The sequence below is a fragment of the Netta rufina genome, assembly GCF_964035555.1.
Source record: "Netta rufina genome assembly, chromosome: 4".
NCBI classification, from domain to species: domain Eukaryota; kingdom Metazoa; phylum Chordata; class Aves; order Anseriformes; family Anatidae; genus Netta; species Netta rufina.
In genome coordinates this window covers 42,761,858-42,783,596 of record NC_140127.1, presented here as the reverse complement: position 1 = coordinate 42,783,596, position 21,739 = coordinate 42,761,858, and the positions used below count along the sequence as shown (strand labels likewise).

Here is a 21,739-nt window from a genome sequence, read left to right as displayed (position 1 = left end):
ATGGCAATGTAAAATAATGATTTATTTATGAAGAGCTAAGATATTTTCTGTGCTCTCGAGCAAACTGCGTTCTCAGAACAATGAACCGTCCCACAGAATTCTTCAGGATTGCTACTGAATTGACCGAACCCACACAAATATGATTTTCCACATATGGAAGGAATATATAACAGCAAGGCTGAAGTGCTGCATATGATTATCCTTCAGATTTTTAGCCTGGATCCACAAAAATGCTGAGCCACAGCAGAACAAAGTAGCAGGATAGCGGCGGTGTCCACAAAGTTTGAAAAGAGAGTCCCAGTGGAATGCACATACTTGTTAAACAAAAAAGGAAATATGCCATGTAACAATGGCATGTTAATGTAATAATGATGAATGAGCAGTCCTAGAAGCAGAAGGAATGATAAAGCTTCATTTCTTATGAATGTGCCCTGCATCTGAATGACTCTGGTGTATCGGGAAGTCAGAGGTATCAAAGAATGTAAGTGGGGACGCATCTGTTACAGCACGAACAGAGCTTATCCCTCAAGACCCCAGAAGGGTCCCTTTTTCTCTAGCCAGCTGCCAGCGTTCACTACTGGCAGACACACAGAGCAATTGTACAAAACTCATCTCCTGGGCAAACCAGAGGGAGCAAGAAGGAAGAACAAAGATCAAGTATTTGTCTGAGTTTTTGCTACTTCTGTCTGAGTGTTTGCTTCTTTTACCAAAAGTCAAAATATTTCAAATTTCATAATGATACAAATGAATTCGGACATTCTGCTTAACTACTAGTACTGCTCTTACATTTCTTTTTCTACATCAATATGACATTTCTTTAAAAGTTGCCTTTTGAGACACTTCTTTGCTCACACTTTCTAGCTGAGCACTTCTGTTTTAGTTACAGCCACTGACACCATGACAAACCATCAGAGAATTACATGTGATATACATAATGTCTAATGGGTATAATATGTAACAAGCTTTGTTCTTTTTGAAGAAGGCCTTTAAAAAGCAGGCAACATACTTATCTTGCACATATTCAGAGAAAAAAAAAAAAAAGCTATAGTTAGGGAGCCAGCTTCATGCAGACTAATGACTGGGGATGCACATTGCCCTCTAGCAAGGTGGTTTGCACTGTGAAACTGGTATTGTGTAGGCAGACCCTAGCATTTTCACCTGTATTACAGAGTGTAACTACTGCCCTGTTTCAAGCTTTGCTAATACAGCTACAGGACAAAAGCACAAGACAAGTAAAGCAGTTCTTCCCAAAGTGATATTTCCAAATGCTGCCTAATGCTCTGCAGTGATGGCTACTGATGCCTGTCTGGCAAGGCTGCTACTATATTCTCCTTCAGCAAATCTGTCTCCTCCATTCTGTTATGAGTTTTAATATTTCATTAAATTGGCATTCTTCTGCTTGAGAGCAGCAGCACCCCTGCTGCAGAGATCTCTACATACTCTCTTCGGAAGAGCGCTGGTATTTCAAAAAGGAAAGCAACAGACATTGCCAGTGAGACAGTCTCCTTGTGGTATTTACAGTTAAGTTGATGCTAATGCCACATCACTTGCATCTACTCTGAGTCAGAAGAAACCGTACTCCTAGTAGGTGATCCCACAGAGTACCGGGAAATATCTGCCAAGTTCAGAAAAACACTTCCTTGAGGACTGCAAATATCCACTGGAAAAAATAAAAATAAAAAAAAGTGGCATAATACATTGAAAAAATAGGTTTGGCAAAGATGGAGCTGATTAACTGGTATCAGCAAAGTTGTATTGAATTTTACCTGAATTTATTGTTCAGTGGGCAAAACCTTGCCAACAGAACCTGACAAAACATTCACCTTACTTGAAAGGCAGCACACAGTGCTGTCCTTGCCACAATATGAGTGCCTTGCAGAATTTGCTACAAAATTAAATCTGATTTAAAGAACTACCAAAGATTAAAATAATGACAAAATATGCCTACATATATACCAGATTAATATATTTATATAAATGTATATAAAGTTTAATAATACCCAAGTGTATAATAAAGCAGACGTTTTTTCAAACACTAATCTCAATCTTTGGAAAAAGCAAATGATCATTCTCCTTATGGGTGACTTACACCAACATGATATATCAAAGCAGTTTACTATACAACTTTTAAGGCGCTCATTTCCATTTATGTTGTATCAGAAAATAGAGAAAATGAGGTATATTAACAGTGAAACTGTAAGTAAGCCAATTAAGTCTGCTTTGCAGTAATTTTTGTCAGCAACATAAGAAATTGTTTTGATAAAAATCATATGCAGCAGCCCAGCTGGAATCCCAAGCACAGTAAGCAGGAACCTGACGCTGTCTCTGTTGTCTCTGAATCAGGTATAGCAGAAGCTTCATCTTCCCCAGGGCACAGCTGAAAGGAATTACATTATACAGACACTGCAGGGGGAGCCCAAACCACTGCAAGGTACCTAAGGATATCTAAGGGCACAAAGCTGCAGGCAATGGGGCTTTTATGAGTTCCACTGCTTATGGAATAAACACAAATGCTTTAAAATTTAAAATTCACTTTAAGAATAGAAGACAAATTGCAGAATTCTAGATGTTATCATCTGTACTTACAAAATTTTCACAAGTGACTGCAATACCCCACCTCACTCCCCACCGTCTCACAAGCCCATTTGTATATTATAATCCAGTGGTTGGCTAGCAGACTGTAAACTGTTAAAACTGTGTCCCATGGTTTGTAATTTGCATTTAAAAGAATGAAGCCGGTGAGGATAAAGCTGTTAAACATTGTTAGAGACTTCAGCAAACGCATACGTAAGCCAGGAACTGAATTTTTCTCTCTTTTGTTTTCCAAACTGCATAGGAGGACACAGGTCACAATAAGAGAGGCAAAGGTAAATTTCACTTCTAATAAAATTGACAATTCCAGCCGCTCAGCTGATGAAATCTTAACCTCTCCCTGAGAACACTTTCAATAGCAGAATTCACACAGGGGAAAAAAAATAGACACGAAAACCAGTATCTTCCCCAATTACTTGTAGTACTGTTTGTAGATTAGTGAGCTCTACCTTGTCCTGTGACAAGGCTTTTGTGTGTCACAGACCACTGACAGCAGCAGCCCGCTTACCTGGATCATGAGGTATCCTGACTAATGATTACACCAGTTCTGAACTACAGGTTGTGCAAAATTCTGATGGTAAAGTCCAATAGCTGCTCCCTGTCAGAGCGAAGTTACCTGCCTTGATTTTGTGTGCACACCTGTGTACATACTTACTCATTTGGTCAGATGACTGAGGTAGCTGTTCTGTTACTTTTCAGCCTGATAAAAGCATGCCTGCAAGTGATTACAATTTTCTGACTAAATGCAATACAGGAATTATACACACTTGTGGACCACAGCGTAATCCAGATTATTGTTTTAAGTGAATTATTCATCCACTGGCTGCACAGAAAGGCAAACCAGCTCTAGCAGGTCTAACCAACTGAAGGTAGTCTTAGGAGAAAAGAAAGCCTTATGAGGCAAGGAAGCAGAAAAAAGGCAGAAAGCAGAAAAGAAAAAGACACTGAGAATTACTCATTAGGAAAGCTCCAGTGCATGCATGTAGATTTGGGGCCTGGGCTTTTCAGAGTAGAGAATTAGAAACAGCAGGCAAGGCTTGCTGTGCAATTCAGTACCTGATTCTGCAGTGTCTTCTGGTAACCTGAATTTTATCTGTAATTGTAAAGCAGATTTGTAGTCCCACGAGGAGAGCACAAAAGCTAGCTCCAGGGTATCCGGCCTGACAAAAGCAGAGTTTATCATACAACCAGCACCATCAGTCACACACAAACAGGGCATGCTGGACCCCTACGTATTGATTAGAGACCTCCTACTGTCTCTTACAAATAACATAGGTGAGGTTTTTTTCTACAAAGCACTGGCAGCCAGTGGATCTACTGGCAGATTTGCTAGGTAATTCAGAAAATATAAACCATAAGAGCAAATATTTTAGTTGTATTAGTTGGACTGCCTAGAACAGTTTGCACACAATTCAGATATTATACAAGAAATATAACAGTGGCTGAAAATCAGTCACATCAGCTACCACTAGCACATTGACTCTTTACATATTTTTAAACAATGCATTCGCCTCATCTGCTTACACACACAACATGTTCTGATTACTCAGAATCTGACATACAAAAATCAGTGTCCCTACCAAAGGCACAGAGGAGGAGCGTACAGGAAACCCTGCAAAGAATTTCCTGAACACACAGTATGGAAAAGGAATTTATTTTGCACAAACTCCCAGACCTATTTCTCAGCGATTGAGGCCACCTAGCCCACTCTCCCGCACACGGCTGGAGCAGCGACAGCCCTCGTGCCGACTTGCAGCAATCAATGCTCTGTCTCCCCTAACAATCTATGCCGGTGCTTCAATAGCCCTGCAGAAGGGAAGTCTTCCCCTTCCCCGTGTGTCTAACCTTTAAACTCAGTATTTCTTGTGCTACCACCGGTGCCCTGTGGATCCACAAGCCCCTCATGGTCAAAATTTGGAACATTTCCCCCTGATCAGTCAGCCAGACCACTGAGGAGCCAGCAGGCTGAAGAGACAGACAGATGCAGGACAGACCTCAGTGAAGCCCAGCAGGATGTGCCATGTCCGATGGAAAGTGACCGACCTGCTGACAGCTGCTCCCTAGGTACTCCAATCTTCCTGCACGTAGCCCAGTACAGATCTACCTACAACACAGCCTGGTTGCATGAGCATCACAAAGATATCAAGGCCTTTCTGAAGTCAAAATGATATTTATGGTTAGCCCTTCCCCACAAGTACTATTGTTGTCTTCCACAGGAAGAAATTAGATCAGGTTTGTTAAAAACAAACCATGTCATTCCACGTGAGCTGGTGCTTAAACTCTTATCTTCCTGCTGATTGCAAATAGTTTGATTTTTTGTTCTGGCATTTTGTAGGCAATTGACAATGCCTACACTTCCCCAATGTCTTTCTGTCCCTTTACAAAGTAGGACATCTTTTTCTTTCATGTCCAAATTCCCTGAGAAAGATAACCTGTCCTTTGAAGACAACCAGTAACACCTCATAGACTGAACAGTTTGAAAACATTTCACCTACTGTCTTTTTTTGTTTGTTTTCTTCTGTCCATACTATGCTTATCTGTAATCTTACTTCTTTGTTGCTAGTTTTCATCGTTAGCTGTCTGACTGCAAAATGACTGCTAAAAAAAGGGGTGGGAGAAGCAATATACATAACCACTGAACATTTTAGCTTTCTCAGAGCTATCACTATTTTTTTCCCTAGGAACCGTGGGCCAGCACTTGGTGGGTATTGTCATTTTTCAGCTAACACACAGAATTATTTCCTATCACCAAACAAAATGAACCTTCCAAGAAACAAATAATGCCTTGAACCGTTTTGCCTCATTTCATGTTACTCTTTTACATTCACATTCAGCAGTTGATCTGCTTTCAGTAGACTTTGTTCCTGGGTTTAACACATGAATGATGAGGAGCTCAGTTTCACTGCACTGGACATTTAATGTACTGCTCTGAGACTCTGCTGTTCTTTCCAGCTAATTCCTGTCGTTCCTTATACTTGTCTTCACTCTTCACGAGAAAATTATCACAAATTATCTGAGGCCTAAGTCCACTGCTTTTAGTTTGTTCTTCCTCTTTCTCTTCTAAACATCACACATTTAAGATCATTTCATAACCACCATCACCAAAAGCTGCCTTTCTATTTTCTCAGCTAGTTCTTTCCAATCTGCTTGAAGCATATTTCTGTGTCTTCACTAGTCTTCTCTTTCACCTTAGAAATACGGTCACTAACAGATTCTTGTTTCCCAGCTGATGCTCCTCTCCAATTTCTTATGGCAATTCAAAATTTTTAACTACATTGACATTCTCATCCAAATCCTTACTTTGGATAATTTCATTTATTCTCTTAAAGAAGCTTAGTTTACCTGATCTTGTTGGTTAGATACAGAAAAACATGAAAAACATTCACATTTTAGGAAAGACTTGGTTTAGAGGTGAGGGAATCTCCCCATTGCTCACAACAACTATACTTTGCCAATGCAGATAAATTTTAAGACATGCAAGATGGGCTGGTATGGGAGTCTTATTTATAGTCAGTAAAAATGACTTTTTCTACAAATCTTTAAGTAGATATCATAGATGCAAAAACCATCCCCAAATGTAGCATATTTGTTTATTCACAGACTTTATAGTAGCTTTAGTTTATTCTACAATTCCAGGCAAGTGTACGATACAGAAAGTAACTCCTAAACAAGCTACATTTTTTTTTTAACATACCAGTCACACAAGTTATCCTGAGAGATCTTTAATAGTATTTAAATCAACCTCGACTGCGTACTAAGATTTCCAGTTCTGCCTGTTTATGCCCCATACCCTTTTTCTATTAGTATAAAGACACCAAAGACATTTGATTAACTGCCTCTCTCATCCTCCTCTTTGTCCGTCCCATGACCCTATATCAATACCCCTATTTCTTCTCCTCCTCAGTCCCCAGTTTTTGAGCCAATATCTGAGATGCTGTTATTTATATTTACCCCTGGGATTTGTCATCCACCATGTGTTGCTTTAAAGATCTCATTTGTTAGGGTCAAAATCACTGTTTTTCTTTTTGCATTAAACATCGATTACATTCTCATTGTTTCTTTCCACAACTCAATCTCTAAATTAATTTAAAAGAAGAACATCAAAGAAACTGCATTTTATATCAAATGTATGAGATGAGAGCATCAAATCAGACTCCCTATAATCTGTTATTAGCTGAAATGAGAGAATACCCATTCTGCACTTTATTTTTTATACCTGTAAAGTTAGGATAATAGCTTTGTAAATATTCAGAAGTCTATGAGTGAAATGAAACAGGTAGGAATAGGGTACCATAATAAGAAAAACTATCAGATTTATATATGCAACAGAATATATTAAAATTGCAAAGTTAGTTTTAAATCATTTATGAAATGAAAGGTGCAGCAAAGTGAAATATAGGCTTTTCAGTTTTCCTCATTAACTATTTGGTCCCTTAGTCATAAAAATTAACCTCTATTTGTTAATCAAATATAGCTTCTACTACGAGTAGTGTTATCTGAACACATTAATATACAACTGAATATAAATTCCTGTAGCTTAACAGGCAATTTAAGTTGCTGGTATTATTCTGTTTTGGAGACAGACAAAATCCATTTCTTTCTTGTGTCTCAATGTATGCAGAACGTAAACAACTGAAGAGACAGACCTGCTTTCCATCTACAGGATTGTATTTGTTGACATGGAAGAAATGCAAGCCACAAAAATTGAAACAAGAAATCCCAACAGATGGGACAGGTAGAAAGCTGCACTGGATACTTCAACTGCATGGCTTTTGTCAGGCTATATCCTAGGTTACTGTCCAGACAGTCGTATTTTCTAATATTCCATGACTTTGTAACAAAAGACAACAGCATAATGCAAATGAAGCAAAACCAATCACAGTTATTACTCCAGTTAAGTCTGACAATCCTATAGTTAATTAGATTTTTCCTATACATCTGATTTGAGAAGATAAGAATGCATTACTGATTGGGATGTACAGAGAAGAGGAGCTGCAGGAGCAAGCTGTTTCTTCAGAAGAGAGGGGTCTTGAATTGCCCGCCTGCTGGAACCAGGAGAAACACCAAAAAATGTTTTGAAATCTCGGTCCTTCCCTAGTCAGGTTGCTCTGGAGTCTTTCTCATTTCTTGCACATCATTGTAAAACACCCCATGCTTCAACCACTGCACTGATCACAGGATTATGCTGTCCAACCTAATTTCCAGAAAATCCTCTGCACAAATACAAGACGAAAAGCTGTTAAGATCCTACCTTACCAGCCAGGCACTTTAGACAGCTTTCCTTCTACATTTGCATTACACCATGGATTCTTTTCCATCTTATTTTCTCAAGTCAAAAGGATTGTCCAAACCTTTAGAGGCACTGTCTTAGTTGAAGAGGCAGCAGAGGGAGAGCAGCTTTCATATGTCCCGTTCAAAATTATTCTCCCCGTATTCCCTGAAGCAGAATCTAAAGTGTATGTTCCTCTTGGATCATTCAGGGTCCATATATGAATTACCTGGTGCTTTTTTTCTCCCTCTCCCAACTCCAAACTTGACTCTCTTGAACTCCCTTGACTGTAAATCTCCTATTGATCCTTTCTGTATCTTCTTTGTAATTTACTTTCAAAAACCACTGCCAGGTTAGCACCGTGCGAACCTAATTCTATTATCTTGCAGCAGTGACGCAGCGTTTAGCCTTGGAAGCAATTCTAGAGCTTCGTATTTACTAAGATCTATTTTTAACCCTAACTATAACAGACAATGTGAAATAAATTAAATTCTTTTTTTTTTTCCCCATACCAATTTAAACACCAACAAAAAAGTTCACTGTGGATAGCAACTTTATCATGAATAAAAATAGAAGGTGGCAACTTATCCCAACAGTTTGAAACATCCTTACCTAAATTATTTGCCTGGCTATTTAAGTTTCTACCTGGTAGAAAAGGCAGAGCTAATAACCCTTTCCTAACTTGGGGCAATTTATAATCATGTTAAGACAATTTCTCTTTCCACCTATCAGCCCTGCTTGACCTACAAATACAGCTTTTTTCCACCATCCTGTTGAACTCTACTTCATGGAAGTAGACAGAAAGTATAGACACTAGTGATTTGTGTCACTGCAGGCGAGCTAGTGCAGTTAAACCAAGATTTTTTAATTAGGTGCTATGAGACTGAGGTGATGTTGTAATCCCTTTCTCAACAGTTTTTGCCCATGAGGCTCATGCATACCCACTTGTTACTGTCATCTCTATACTGCTCATATTTCCCTTACCTAATGAGATCTCTGAAAAGTTTTCTGTTTCTTCCAGGACAAGTCTATGATTCTTCAAATAACCCTAAGTACGATGCTGCCCTAACATCCCCCTTCCTCCTAATCTCTTCCATCTGACAAGATAACTCCAACCTTTAGCACACAGGCTCACTTCTGTGCAAGATGGGTGCCCTTTTCTCCTCTTCATATGCCACACTACTGCCGATTACCATTAGTACATGAAAAAATCAAAATGAAACAAACAAACAAACAAACAAAAAAAACAAACAAAAAAAGGAAAAGATGTCACAATTACCCCTGGTCTGAAAGTCTGCTCACATATGATCCGTTATTCCCACTCCTGCTCATTTAAAAACAGTATCCAGAACTGATCCAAAAAGTGTGATCACCTCTATCATAACAAGAACATTTTGGTCCAATGTGTGAAGGCAGAAGCAAATGCACCAAGGACACAACTTTGATTGCAATTGCTTTCCACCGTTCACTCCATCAGCTACGTAAATTTCCTTATTTTGCTTTCTTCTCTTGATCACATTTTCAGTTCTTCTTTCATGCTATCCTACCACATTTTGATGTCACTCAAGTGTACCAAGAGTCCACACACCTACATTCTTTGCAACACTTCCTCTGCAACACCTTTGAAATAAGGATTGGGTTATATATAGGTGTTCAATACATATTTTTTCTACATCACACTCACCCTAATTATTTTTTGAGCAGCAATTCTTCAATCACTGTTTCTTCATCAGCTATTTAAAACACAGCTGCTCTTAAAGCATGGAAGGTTTATGAGCATTCCCAGTGCGTTGCACACATCATCACATGGCAGAAACTGAAACCTCTTCAAGGCATGGCTTCACTAACGCTTTCAGAAGGAGATATTTCAATGCTATCTTTTCCCAGTATATTAGACACACTAAGTCCTTTCTACTTCACAATCCTCCAAATCCTTTTCATTTTTTCATTAAAAAGGAAAAAAGAAAAGAAACTTAAACCCTTGCACAAGCTATGACCATGTGCATAGAAAACAGGAGGGAAAGGAAATAATTAACAAGTGAGAATTGCTATGAAGGTCCATCTAACTAAACAGCTTATAGGAAAACCTGCAAGATTTAAGACTGAGCCACATAGATTAAAGGCAAAATGTTAATGCCTATAGAAGTAGAAGACAAAAAGGCCTATGTGAGTTGTCATTATTAAAATGCCTTAGGGAAACTTTCTTATGGTAATTCAAACTGAAAAGGTTAAAACCTTAAGTGGTATTATGTTCAGTCTGTATGCAGAGCTTCCATACAATGAAAGAAGAACATACAACTTGCTCTTGCAGAAACACTGACTGCTGCTATGTGACCTGCTAACTCCAGAGATTTAAGGGAAAAGCCTAAAGAGAAACATGCCACCAAGTGCTTAAGCTTCAGGCAATGTTCAACTTTCTAATAGTGCAGAGCATGAGAACACAGCATTTTCTATGAAAACCTGTGTCGATAAGAGTCTAAAGCATGTTACCCATTACATGGATGTGCTATGAAGTAAAACGCGTGGAAGCTCCACCAGAATCAAGATGCTCTCCAAACACTAAGTTTCTGAGATACCAATCCACCTCCTAAAAATTCAGTTTCACTGAATTGGGAAATAGAAGCTGAGCTGGCTGGTTCTTTTCAACATCTGCATGTTCTTAGAAAAATCTCTTTTCTCCCTTCACTCATGAATCACTAAGATTTTCCATCAGTGTCCTGCCTCTAGTCTAATTTCTGAGTATAAAATAAATCATGTTAGTGAATAATTGAAAAGTAGGCAAATGGTCTATTTACTGGAAGTCTCTGTAATGTACATGACACAACTATGTAAATACTTATAAATTAACAGACTACACGAAAGTGAAAGTCAGCACAGAAACTGTATTCATAATTACTTGAACTGTTGCAACTAGTAAGCTACATTGAAGATGAGCAGCATTTTACCACACGTTTAACATTCATCCACTGTAGTTGTTTACATCTTCAAAGTGCACCACCACACAGGAGACAATATTAAAGTTCAGCATAATAGATTTTTTTGTACTGTTCCTTACTTCTTTCACACAAACTGTCTTGTTCACCACTTTTCTTCATTAGATCTCAAAAGACCTTTTGATCTTGCAGATATCAGCTTACATGTAGCTGCTTCCTATGAAGGATAGTAAGAGGCTTTGTGCTGTGAAGGCTGTCTGCTGTTTTAATATTTTATGTTTCTCCTACATGATCACTAAGTTTAAGCCTCCACAGCCTGAACATCAATCTACTAAGGAGCTAACGAGTAAAACCATCCAATCTTTCTGATTAAACCTGTAGAAGTTGGGCTGAAAGAAAAATAGTTTATTAAGCATTTTTTAAATAAACAGTCCTTCAGCCACTCAATGTCGAAGGTAAGAATTTTTGACACCAAGTTTCTTCACCAGAAATCAAATGTTAAGAGCAAATTATAATTGTTCCATTACAGTTGAGTATGTAGTACTGTCAGTGACATGTTCCTTAAGTTTTGCCGTGACTATATTGGACAGTCTTAAAATTTTCAAGAAGTGGAAAGACTTGAATCTTTTTATGAATCTAGCCTTTAATCACACAGAATTAAGAACGTGTCATTCCAACACTCAGCTTCTGTCCAACACCCTGCTTCAAAATAAGACTTGCACAGGCAGAAGACTACATGGGATGGAACACCAAGATTAAACCTAAAAAAGAAAAAGGAGAGGGATAGGATTTAGAAGGCTACTCCAGCTATCTTCCTACATACACTCTGTAAATTAGAAATGTGTTACCTAGAACCCTTTTCCACCATTTAAGACCTGATTCCTTTAGTTTGAAGTACATGGAAGAGGAAGAGGTGGCAGCAGTGATTCCTTCCAGAGAAAAACTGTAAGCAATGCTTCCAGACATCAAGAGAAGGCAACCAACTTTATTCAGAGACATACACTGTTGTGATCTATTTGTTCCACGAACTTAAGAGGAGGATGATGAGAAAGATATCACAAAGTACATAAATTTTGAGGTAATATTAAGCTTTCTAAAATGTTGGAGAGGACTGCAAGGGAATACAGTACCTTCTACAAAAGCTCACTGATTATCTGAAATCATTAACAGTCAATACAATAACAGAAGAAAGGTTTCAAATTTTTTTTTATACCATGTGTACAAATTTTATCATCTTCAATTGAAAAAATCTCTATACTACTTGCAACAGCAATCAAATCTAATTCTCCTACTAATTCCCTGAAAAGTATAAAGAAATGGTATGTTCTTCTGTCTCTTCTAGTGTAATAATACAAAATGATACAATTTCAAAAGAAAGAATGGAAGTATGTCCCACTCCACAACTCTGTCGCTAACTCCTAGAAAGCAAAAATGAGATGAAGCCCTCCCTTGCTAGAGCCCTGCCTGCACTTCTCCTTTGGCAGGTTGTAGGTGCTGAGATCCTGAACAATTCATCGACGCATCAATCAAAGCAAATCTACTGAAAGATACCTAACACAAGATGACTTGCTCTCTCAGCTTGCTTTTAACTGAAAATGTTTATGGCCACTATTATAAGCAGAAGCCAATCTTGTACCAGACCAAGCTACTCTGGGCTAGGATCCAACTCACTTCACAGTTCTAGTCAAGCGTAAGTGAATGACGTTGGAACAGACAAAATTCTGGGAAAGTATGGAAGTAGAATGTTACATATTTACACACCTGAGATATTGCTAATGAAACTTCCCTCTGCATACAGAAAACTTCATTTAGCTAAGGTTTTTTTTTTTTTTAATATCACATTCCTAGGTGTGACCTCTGAGGAAAGACTAACAAGTTAGCATTACGTAGCTTAAAGATGAGATGAAAGGAAGTAAGACCTTCAAATAAGTAAAAGGCTGTCTCAAAAAGAAAAGAAAGAATCTATGCTCAATGTCTTGGTGAATACCATAAGTTATAACAAACTTAGAGCAATAGATTACAGCAAGAAAAACTCAGGTTAGACGTACAGGAATTTTCTTCTGGTAAGAGCAATGCAGCATAAAAGCAGATAAAGCAAGCATCTCTCAGACTTGGTGGCTTCTGTCCAGGACAAAGAAATAGACTTGACTTTCTGAGGTCCCCTCCAAGCCTCCCTCTCTAGGTGGAAGTCAGTTACTTGCACATTTGAACTTTACATGTGGTAAATGAATAAACACGCTGTGAAGTTTAAAACCTTTCTTCTTTAAAGGGTCTTGTAAATGATTTCATTACGTATTCAGATCTTCCTATGAAATAGGATATAGTTAGTCCTCGGCTTTGTTTCTACCATTTATAGCTCCATGAAATTAGAGTCTGACAAGATCTGTGTTCATACTACCTTGTAATTGTGGCAAGGCTACAGCTACCAAAATGGTACTGGCGCTGCAGAGGCAGCTGGAAGCCTGTGTAGCAGTGCCTTGCAGACAGCAGGAGGTCAGAGAGAAAGATGCAGACCACTTCCAGAGAGACTGAGACCTGGAAGAGAAAAGTCACGGCATCTCTTTTGTACAAAAACATTTGTTCTGCATGATGTTAGCAACTCAGTATTAACTGGTAGAAAGTCCAGCAGCTTTCAAGTTTCCAGTAGCCTGAGATCAGATACCTGTGACTCCAATGTGCTGCCTCTCAGTTTATCTTTTATTTCAAATCCCTCTTAAGTTCATGGTAGAAACTTACTAAACACACTTAAAAAAGACAAAAGTAGCCTGAATACCACACACTACCACCTCACCACCTCCAAAGCAAAACAAATATTGCTTATTTTCACTGAAATTGCAGAACCGTGGGTGTCAATGAAACTGTTAGAAGTTTCCTATGTATGTCCTTTCCATGCTTCTGCCAGCTGCAAACAGCAGCATGTACTGCAGTTAATTCACTAGAAAGGACAACACACAGTTTGTAGGGCAGTATTGAAAACTAACCCTTCTTGCTTTCATGGAAGCCAGGGTACTCTAATCTCTTGCCTCAGTCGTTAAGGTGGACTTGAAACCTTCTACTAGCTAAAGATAATGTGAAAGTAAATGGTTAAAAGAAAAAAGAGAGAAAGAAAAGGAAAGATGAGGAGCTGGCCCTCTACTTTTTAGATATACTCCAAAAAATGTTTAAGCAATTTTGCAATTAAGAGTAGGCTACTCCAAAACAGTGAAAAGCTGACTAATTAATTGCTCAATAAAGTCTACACGATCCATGATAATTATATTACTGGCTTCAAGGATAGTACAAGGAGTTCCAAAAAGAACAGCTTCTTCATGTTTCATCTATCACATACAACTCATTTTCTGAACCTTCTCCTTCATCTATGCTAAATAAAAGGCAAGAAAAATGGCATTCCAGTACTGCAGATTTAAAGACCCTGGACAACTGTCACAGAACATTTGCTGAACAAACCTGTTTTTTTCTATAATTTCAGAAACAACCTAGAACATGAAATAAAACTTGTTTCCCCTTATCATTTAGATAAAGGTTAAAGATCTTCTGAACACATAAATTTCACAGCTTTCTGGCCATATACCACTCTTGGGGGTGGAACAGAAGAAGGAAAAAAAAAAAGGAATTGGTAGCATGGAAATCCAACACACGTAAGGAGGCTGAACCGGGATGGAAATACTTGTAGCACTGATTGACAATCTTATATTATTTTTTTTTAGACTGAGTTCTGCCATAAGATTTCCATCACATTGCCAACTATAAAACACCAGAGGCTCAATCCTTCAGAGTTCTCCCACAAACTGGTCAAAGTCACTTCACATAGATAACAGTTATTGGCAGAAGATTTGTTGTACTTTAATGCTGTCCAAACCAATGATTCATGCAAGAAGGTTTTCAATTTTCATCAGTATAAACCACAGCTTCAAACTGACTGTCAGCATAAAACCCTACATGACCTCTTACACGTATTACAATCAGGTCTGTGGATATTTACATATGCCACAGAATTATAGAACTGCTTCATTCTGTAAATCATCTAATGTTGTCGGTCATATTCCACTACAGTGCAAATTCATTTTTGTACTTGGACACATAGGAAGTACACCACAGGTATACACACAGGCAACAGAAACTGCAACATCCCACTTCAAAGTTTTGGTGTGGGTGACTCTTTTCACCTATCCATCTTAGTTAACTCTCTGGGAGTTTTCTTTTCAAGTAAGTAGCACAGATCAGGAGTTACAAACAGAAGAAAAGCTGTGCTTGCCTGACAACCTGCAACAAGAACCATGACACTGAATTCAGCATCACCATTCATGGAAGAAGTGAAGTCTATGGTGTCTTTTCTGCCATATGTATTCTTGGTAAAGAAGATACAATATCAGCTTGAGACAATTTCTGTGAAGTTCTTATACAGGAACAAATGTGTTCAGCAGCTTTTATTTTATCCTTCTTTTCTTGGTTCCCTACTGATCCAGCAGAGGTAATTGCATGGGGATGCAATCTCAGCAATGTAAATAAGCAGAAATCTGAATTCATAGCTTTGTTCTTCCACAGCCTACACCTCTTAGATCTCATCTTACACTACAATTATTGTATAGATATAATTTAATACTAAAGTTTAGGAACGCTGCACAATAACTTAACTGCCCCAATTCAGCATGTGAAAAACACCCATGTGCAAAACCTCACAAGATTTGAAGTTCCTTGAGAAGGCATACAGAGGAGAGCAAATGATTTTGTCTGAGAGTGACAGCAAAGCATCTCCACCCACATCAACCTGCTGGGAGATGTGGCAGTTCAGTTTTTAGGGATTTATTGGTATCATCAGTTCACCCAAGCACTACACAGCATTGAAACTTTTGCTGCATACCACAGGCGAGCTTAGCACAAGCTTGACCACGCGGCATTATTTAACAGACAGCTGCTCTCACTCTAAATTCCCTGAAACCGACTCCTGAGCGCTGCTCCTGGATGGCTTTCAAACTCAGAGCACTGGCTGGAAAAGAAATCACTATGTGGTATAAACTGGTTCAACGCTTCCAGTCCGGTCCACTTTCTGGGCTGTGAATTGACCGAGCTCTGCCTTCCGCCACCAGCCCTAGCCACAGCCCCACAAGGCAGATGTGCCTTCCCCCGCTGCCTGGAGCAGTCTAATGCCATTCTCTTTTTCCAAAAAATATAAACCAAGACCTTAAATTTAGACTAGTTTAAATAGCTTCATGGTTTGTATCTGACTTCCTCTACTTCCTCGTGGCCCTGGATAACTGACAGCTGCCTGTGTTCCTTCCAGTCGCTGGCAGTATGACCTTGTTCCAACAAAACTGAAAACAACCCCCATTCACAACCTAGTCTGGCAAAATTCAGGTTATTCTGGTTATGATTTTTCTATTTAAATGGGGAAGAATAGCCTAATAGACCTTTTTCTATTAAATGTTTTACACATTTTTCATCTGTCTTTTGGAGTATGTATCATACTTGGCCATTTCCTTTATACTTTTCTGCTTAGTTTTCACCTAAAATTTGAATGTGAGGCTTCATTGCTCTGCCTTTCATTTAAGACTGCTTTCTGCTCCAGAACAGCATGGCTGGAGAAGAGAAGTGGCTCAGAAGCAGTGCCATAACAGCACTTCTTTCACTCAGCTGTCGGCAGCCAGAAATGCTAAATACACTTGTATGTAGCACACCTTCCAGGTCCACAATTCTGCAAGATCTGACCCTGAAAGAATTTTTAGGGCAATTCAAGGTTATAAATAGGTGAGAAAATTTTAAGAGAAGACATTCAAATAGGAAGAGAAAAGTCCTAACTCTCTAGGTGATCACTTGCACATGTACCACTATGACTGCAAGGGTTGCTGAAAACTTGTTTAAAATATTCTTCCTGAAAAGATTCACTCTTTTGACCAATGCATGTTACGTTGAATAAACTGACACTTTACAAGGCACCATAAAGTTCTTCTTTCTCACTATTTCTAGGACAATTAACACAAAGACCAGAACAGTGTAAACTTGTTCAGCTCTCCTAACGCCAAGGCTTTCCATTTTAGGCCATGAATGTGTAGCAGGGCCTGGAGCAGCCGTGCAAAGCAAAGGAAAAAAACCAACAGCGCCTTTCAAGAAAGGTCTGTCCCATCTTCTGCTGAATAAAGAAAATTAAAATAAGGTAAAAATCAATGGAGCATTGAGATGGGGGTTTTATACTGTTTCAGGGCCTTTGCACAGTGTGAAAGGCAATCAGCTGACTTAATTCTTCCTAAAACTCATTTCCCATTGCAACAACTTAAATTTAACAGGAAGCCTATACAACCACACCAGGCTAGAATGCTCCCTGACAGGTCTTTGGAATCATGAAAAATTCTTACTTAGAGCTTTAGTAAGCATTTTTTCCCTGCTTTATATATTAACAAAAGCTCCATTAAAAAGCAATCAAGGCATTTGAGGGCGAGGTGGTGTCACCTCATGTCTGTGGACAGCGGCTGCAGCAGAACAAGCTGGCGGTGCTGCTGTCAACAGCCACCTCCTGGTCCCTTGCCACAGCGCTGAAAACTTCAATTGCCAGGAAAGCATCTCGTCTCTAACACCTCATCTCCCTTAAATCTGAAATAGGAAGATAAACACCAGCTACCACAGCCGCTTTGGAGAGCAGGGGATCAGGGCAGGTGAGGAACACTGGAGTACAGGAAGGGCCATAAATAAATAAAGAGAAATCCTTGATCAAAGCTGATGTACTACATTGCAAGTATTTTTAGCCTAACAGTAAGAGTTCACAATCACTGCCCCAAAATTTTAGAAAGGAGATAATGGTACCCAACGTTGTCATCTAATTTCTCCAGTACAAACCCAAGAATCCCATATAAACACCTAAATACTAAAGCAGCTTGTCATTAAACCCTGCATTCATAAAGCAGTCTTATCTAAAAAGGTCGGACTTGCAATTATCTTTTATATTTCTATATTGCATTTTTGTCTAAAGACATTTCTTAACTCCTGTTCTTCAGAGCAAGGCAGTCGTGTTTAGAGCAGAGGCAAGATTGAGGCTCTTAGACAGAATTTGCTCTAAATTAGTAAGATTTCTTTGTAATAGACTTTTAAATGTAAACAGGCTCTTATTCACCAGATTAATCCACTTCCATGATTTTAAAAGACTGCCTAAAGCTAGACAGAGAGTCTGCTATTCTGTTTATAGACACCTAATTTCACCCCATTTTTAGTCATTAGAGATTGAGAGGGCTTAACACTTCTGAAATGAGGGCCTTAATAGCTGTTAGAAGTTGCATCTTCACTTAGCAACAAACAAAAAAATCCAGAAATAGTCTCACTTTGGTCTACTTGTTTTGCTTTTAAGACACTACACTGGAAACAATGTAGACCCGCATCCTGTTTATTTACCAGACAAGGATATCACAGCCACCTGAACTGGAAGGTTCTTTTCCAAACCATGACAGTATGATCAAGTGCTACAGTTCAACCTCAGTGTTTGTTTACCCAGCCTTAGTAGACAGGAAAAATATAAAAGGAGACTGGATTTCTTTTTTATACGATGAACATCATCCAGTAAAACCTTAAGCACCACAGAAAGTTAAGTCACTTTGCAGCAGTAAAGAAGGTCAGTTTAACTAACAACCCAGGAAAGTTTCACACCACCAGCAAAACCAGTAGAAGCTCTATTGCTAGAGACAATCCTTGTCCTTTCTGAATTTTCCTTCATAGTGACCCAAAGGAATAAGCTACTGATAAGACACATGCTTGTGAATACCACGCTCAAGATGGCAGGCTCTTTTAAGGAATCTACAGATACACATGCTTATATACACCATCACTAGTACCCTCAGAGAAATGCAACTCTCAATGACATACTGAAAAGACTCTGGTTTGTTAGGGAGCACTACATAGTATGTATTTTGCTTCGTTTTAGCTGACAAACCTTCTAAGGGGCAGGATGGACCCTCTTGATGAGTTTCTGATCCACTCAATACTTTTATTTTTGTGTAAGTAGTGATAAAGTCTTGGCAAATCCATCCACATTGTGAGAAGTAACACCAGGAGTTAATGGACATTTTCCTACTGCATATTTTTAGACAAAGATAAAACTGGTGTGCTGGATCAGACCCAGAGATCCATTAGTCCAGTTTCCTCTTTGTCAGAGGACAGTACTGGAAGCTTTACAGAGGGTCCTGAAAGGTCTGTTTCAGGTCTGTGAAGACAACTGTGAAGACCTTTATGGCACACGAAGGCCACTGACTTCATCCTACCTGTATCCAAGCTGTCATCCGCTCTTAAGGCAATTACTTCAAAGTCTTTCCAAAACCCCAGTTACAACTGAGGATATCATTATACAAATGTAAATAAATTCACTATTAATAGTAAATTTCGTTTAAAAAGAAAACATTTATTTATGTCAGCTATAAGGACAAACTTCATTTTTTTCCACAGTGGGCGTGAAAGCTCTGAGAGTAATTCATAGAGATAACAAGCCAAGAGACAAACCATCTATATCGTAGACTCTTTGGAAACAAAACCTAAATAGAAAACAGTACTGCTTTTTATTTGGGTTTTACTTTGGGTAGGGTTTTCTTGTTTGTTTTTACCTTTTAAATGCTTCAGCAGGGTTCCTCTCACATTCCCCCGGTTGTAAGAGACTTTGAATGGCAGGATCTCTTAGTTTGTCCTCATATCCCTGGATCAGTCCACTGCGGCAGATTTGTGCAACTAAACCTCTAATGAACCCTCCAACACAGAGCGTGTCAGAATCTTGGGCCCTGCAGAAATGGAAGGCTAGAGCTTGACGATGTAAGCCTCTTTGCAGGTTTGCAGGTGAGCTTGGCCACAGTAACTCAGTACAGAGGGCTGTCTTCCCGCTACCAGGCCCTCCTACCAACAATACACCCCAGGCAGCTCCTTTCCCAGAGACAACACCGGTATTATTCCCAGAATTTGCTACAAGAGATGGTTTGTTGGCAGCACTACTGCTGCAGTTAGCTTTCTCCTGGAGGCAGTGCTGAAGCTTGTGGAAAACCCACTCCCTACAGTAAAACTGCTTTCCCTGCAGCAAGCTGGTTTGAGCCATTTTATAAAGCTTCTTCTCTTGGATTTTTCATAAGCAGCAGTACACCTTCAACACCTTAGCACAAGGAGAAACACGTTCATCTTGCACAGAAAGGTCTTCTGCACAGAACTTGACAGAGGTTAAGGTAATCAGTTAACCTTCCTCGTGAAACTAAACAGCCTCTTCCTGGAAAGGGTGTCACTCCATTTGGGTGCTTTATTATGATTAGCATAACACAATCACAGTTCAGCTGACATCATGAAGCAGCGTCTGATACCAGCGCTCAACAATACTTCTCCTATGGCTCAAAAGTCCACACAGCTCCATGACTACATCTGTAGTTTATGCAGTTGTGTATGTTCCCAGTGTACGGGGGAGACAATACATCTGGAAAAACTGAGGCAAAGCCAGCTTTTCAGTATACACTAAGTGCCTTTCAACTCTAGGCATTAATCTCTCTGGATGTAAATCCAGAAAAAGCTGTCCATAATAAAGCGTTCCTTCTGGGAATTTTATACAGAAAGTGATTTTTCTTCAGAGTACTATGTACACATCCCAAACACGCGGATATGTGCTATTTACTGAGAAACGGTCAGTTTGGACAGAGAACTTTGCAGGCAGACTTCGTACATCTGGGCAAGTGTCTGAGAAGTGCTTCGGATTATGGTTTCTTATGCGGTACAGATGACAGCAAAAGAAGCGCATTTACAACTTCTTATTTCAGCACGTTCATTCGTAAGCGTCTCCGTCAGGAACCGGGATTCTTACTGAACCTGTTCTCAGGTATCTCAATCGCAAGATGTCAGGAGAGACAACATCATCCCCTAGAGCCCTGAAATAAAGGAGACAGCACTTTTAACCCTACGTGCAAGCCGTAATTCGGTCAATCACAAAGCAGACAACAAAGAGTAAAGTCAATAGCTATTACTCCTCCTATTAAATTAATCCAAAAAAAGCTCTTTTAAAGAGCATCGTTGAAGGGTGCGACTAGCCACGTAGGATCTCAACCTCAGAAACAATAGATATGACAGCAGCCTCCCGGATCCCGGGAGCCCCGCCGAGCACACCCCTTTCTCTCTGGCGGGTCCCCCCCAGCCCGGTTTCGCCACCCAGCCCAGCCCTCCCCGTGCCCGACCCCCCTGCAGCTGGCCCCGGCTCGGGCTGTGCGTGGGGGGGCTCCTCCACACGCCAGCGCTGCCCACGGCTCCTCGCCTCGCCTCGCACCCGTCTTTGTTCCGTGCTCGCCGGCAGCGGGACACGGGGCACACCCGGGGGCCGGGGCTCTCCCTCACCTCCACCCCGGGGCTCTGCCCGCTCCCTCCCCACCGCCCCGTCCCGCCCAGCCCCGGGGGCACCACCCCGGGCACGCCCCGAGCCGAGCAGCGCAGCCGGGAGCCCCCCGCGCCCGTGCCCCGCGCCCCCAAACCCCGCACAAAGCCCCCCCCATTTCCCCACTGTCACCCCCCGCCCTACAACCTCCGGGCTGTGCCGGAGGCGAGGGGGGGGTCCCCGCTGCCTCCCGCTCACCTCCGCCGGCGCCCCCAGCGCGCCCCTCCTCTTCCTCCGGGCCGCCGGGCTCCCGCCCCCCGGGCGCCGCCGTGCCAGGGCCGCGGCCAGCCCCGCTCCGCGGCCGCCTCAGCCCGCCCGTGCGCGCTCCGCGGCGCCTCCTTCACCCCCGCCGCCAGGCGCCGCCCCGCGGCCCGCCCCGCAGCCCGCCCCCTGCCCGCCGGCCGGCGGAGAAGTAGTGCTGGGCGGAGGGACACGGCGGCGGGGACGCTGCACCGCCCGCCCCCTCCTCCCGGGAGGGACGTGTCCGTGTGTCCCGTCCCCCGTTCCCCCCTCCCGGCGGCGGGACCCTGCCCGCGCGGCCCTGCAGGGGGCGGCAGCGCGGCTCCTGCCGCCGGGGCCTGG

The 21,739-nt window shown here is 40.9% G+C and overlaps 1 protein-coding gene across 1 annotated transcript in view; it reads right to left on the bottom strand.

The window, feature by feature from the left end:
• Positions 1-21,465, bottom strand: part of ANKRD50 (ankyrin repeat domain containing 50) — a 41,694-nt gene extending 20,229 nt beyond the window's left edge. Inside the window, exons 1-2 of the mRNA XM_084286572.1 lie at positions 21,356-21,465; positions 19,371-20,660 (exon numbers count right to left, since the gene is read on the bottom strand). Of these exons, the coding sequence (XP_084142698.1) occupies positions 19,371-19,849 (479 nt within the window). The 5' untranslated portion in view covers positions 19,850-20,660; positions 21,356-21,465. The remainder of the gene's footprint in view (positions 1-19,370; positions 20,661-21,355) is intronic.
• Positions 21,466-21,739: the final 274 nt, after the last annotated feature.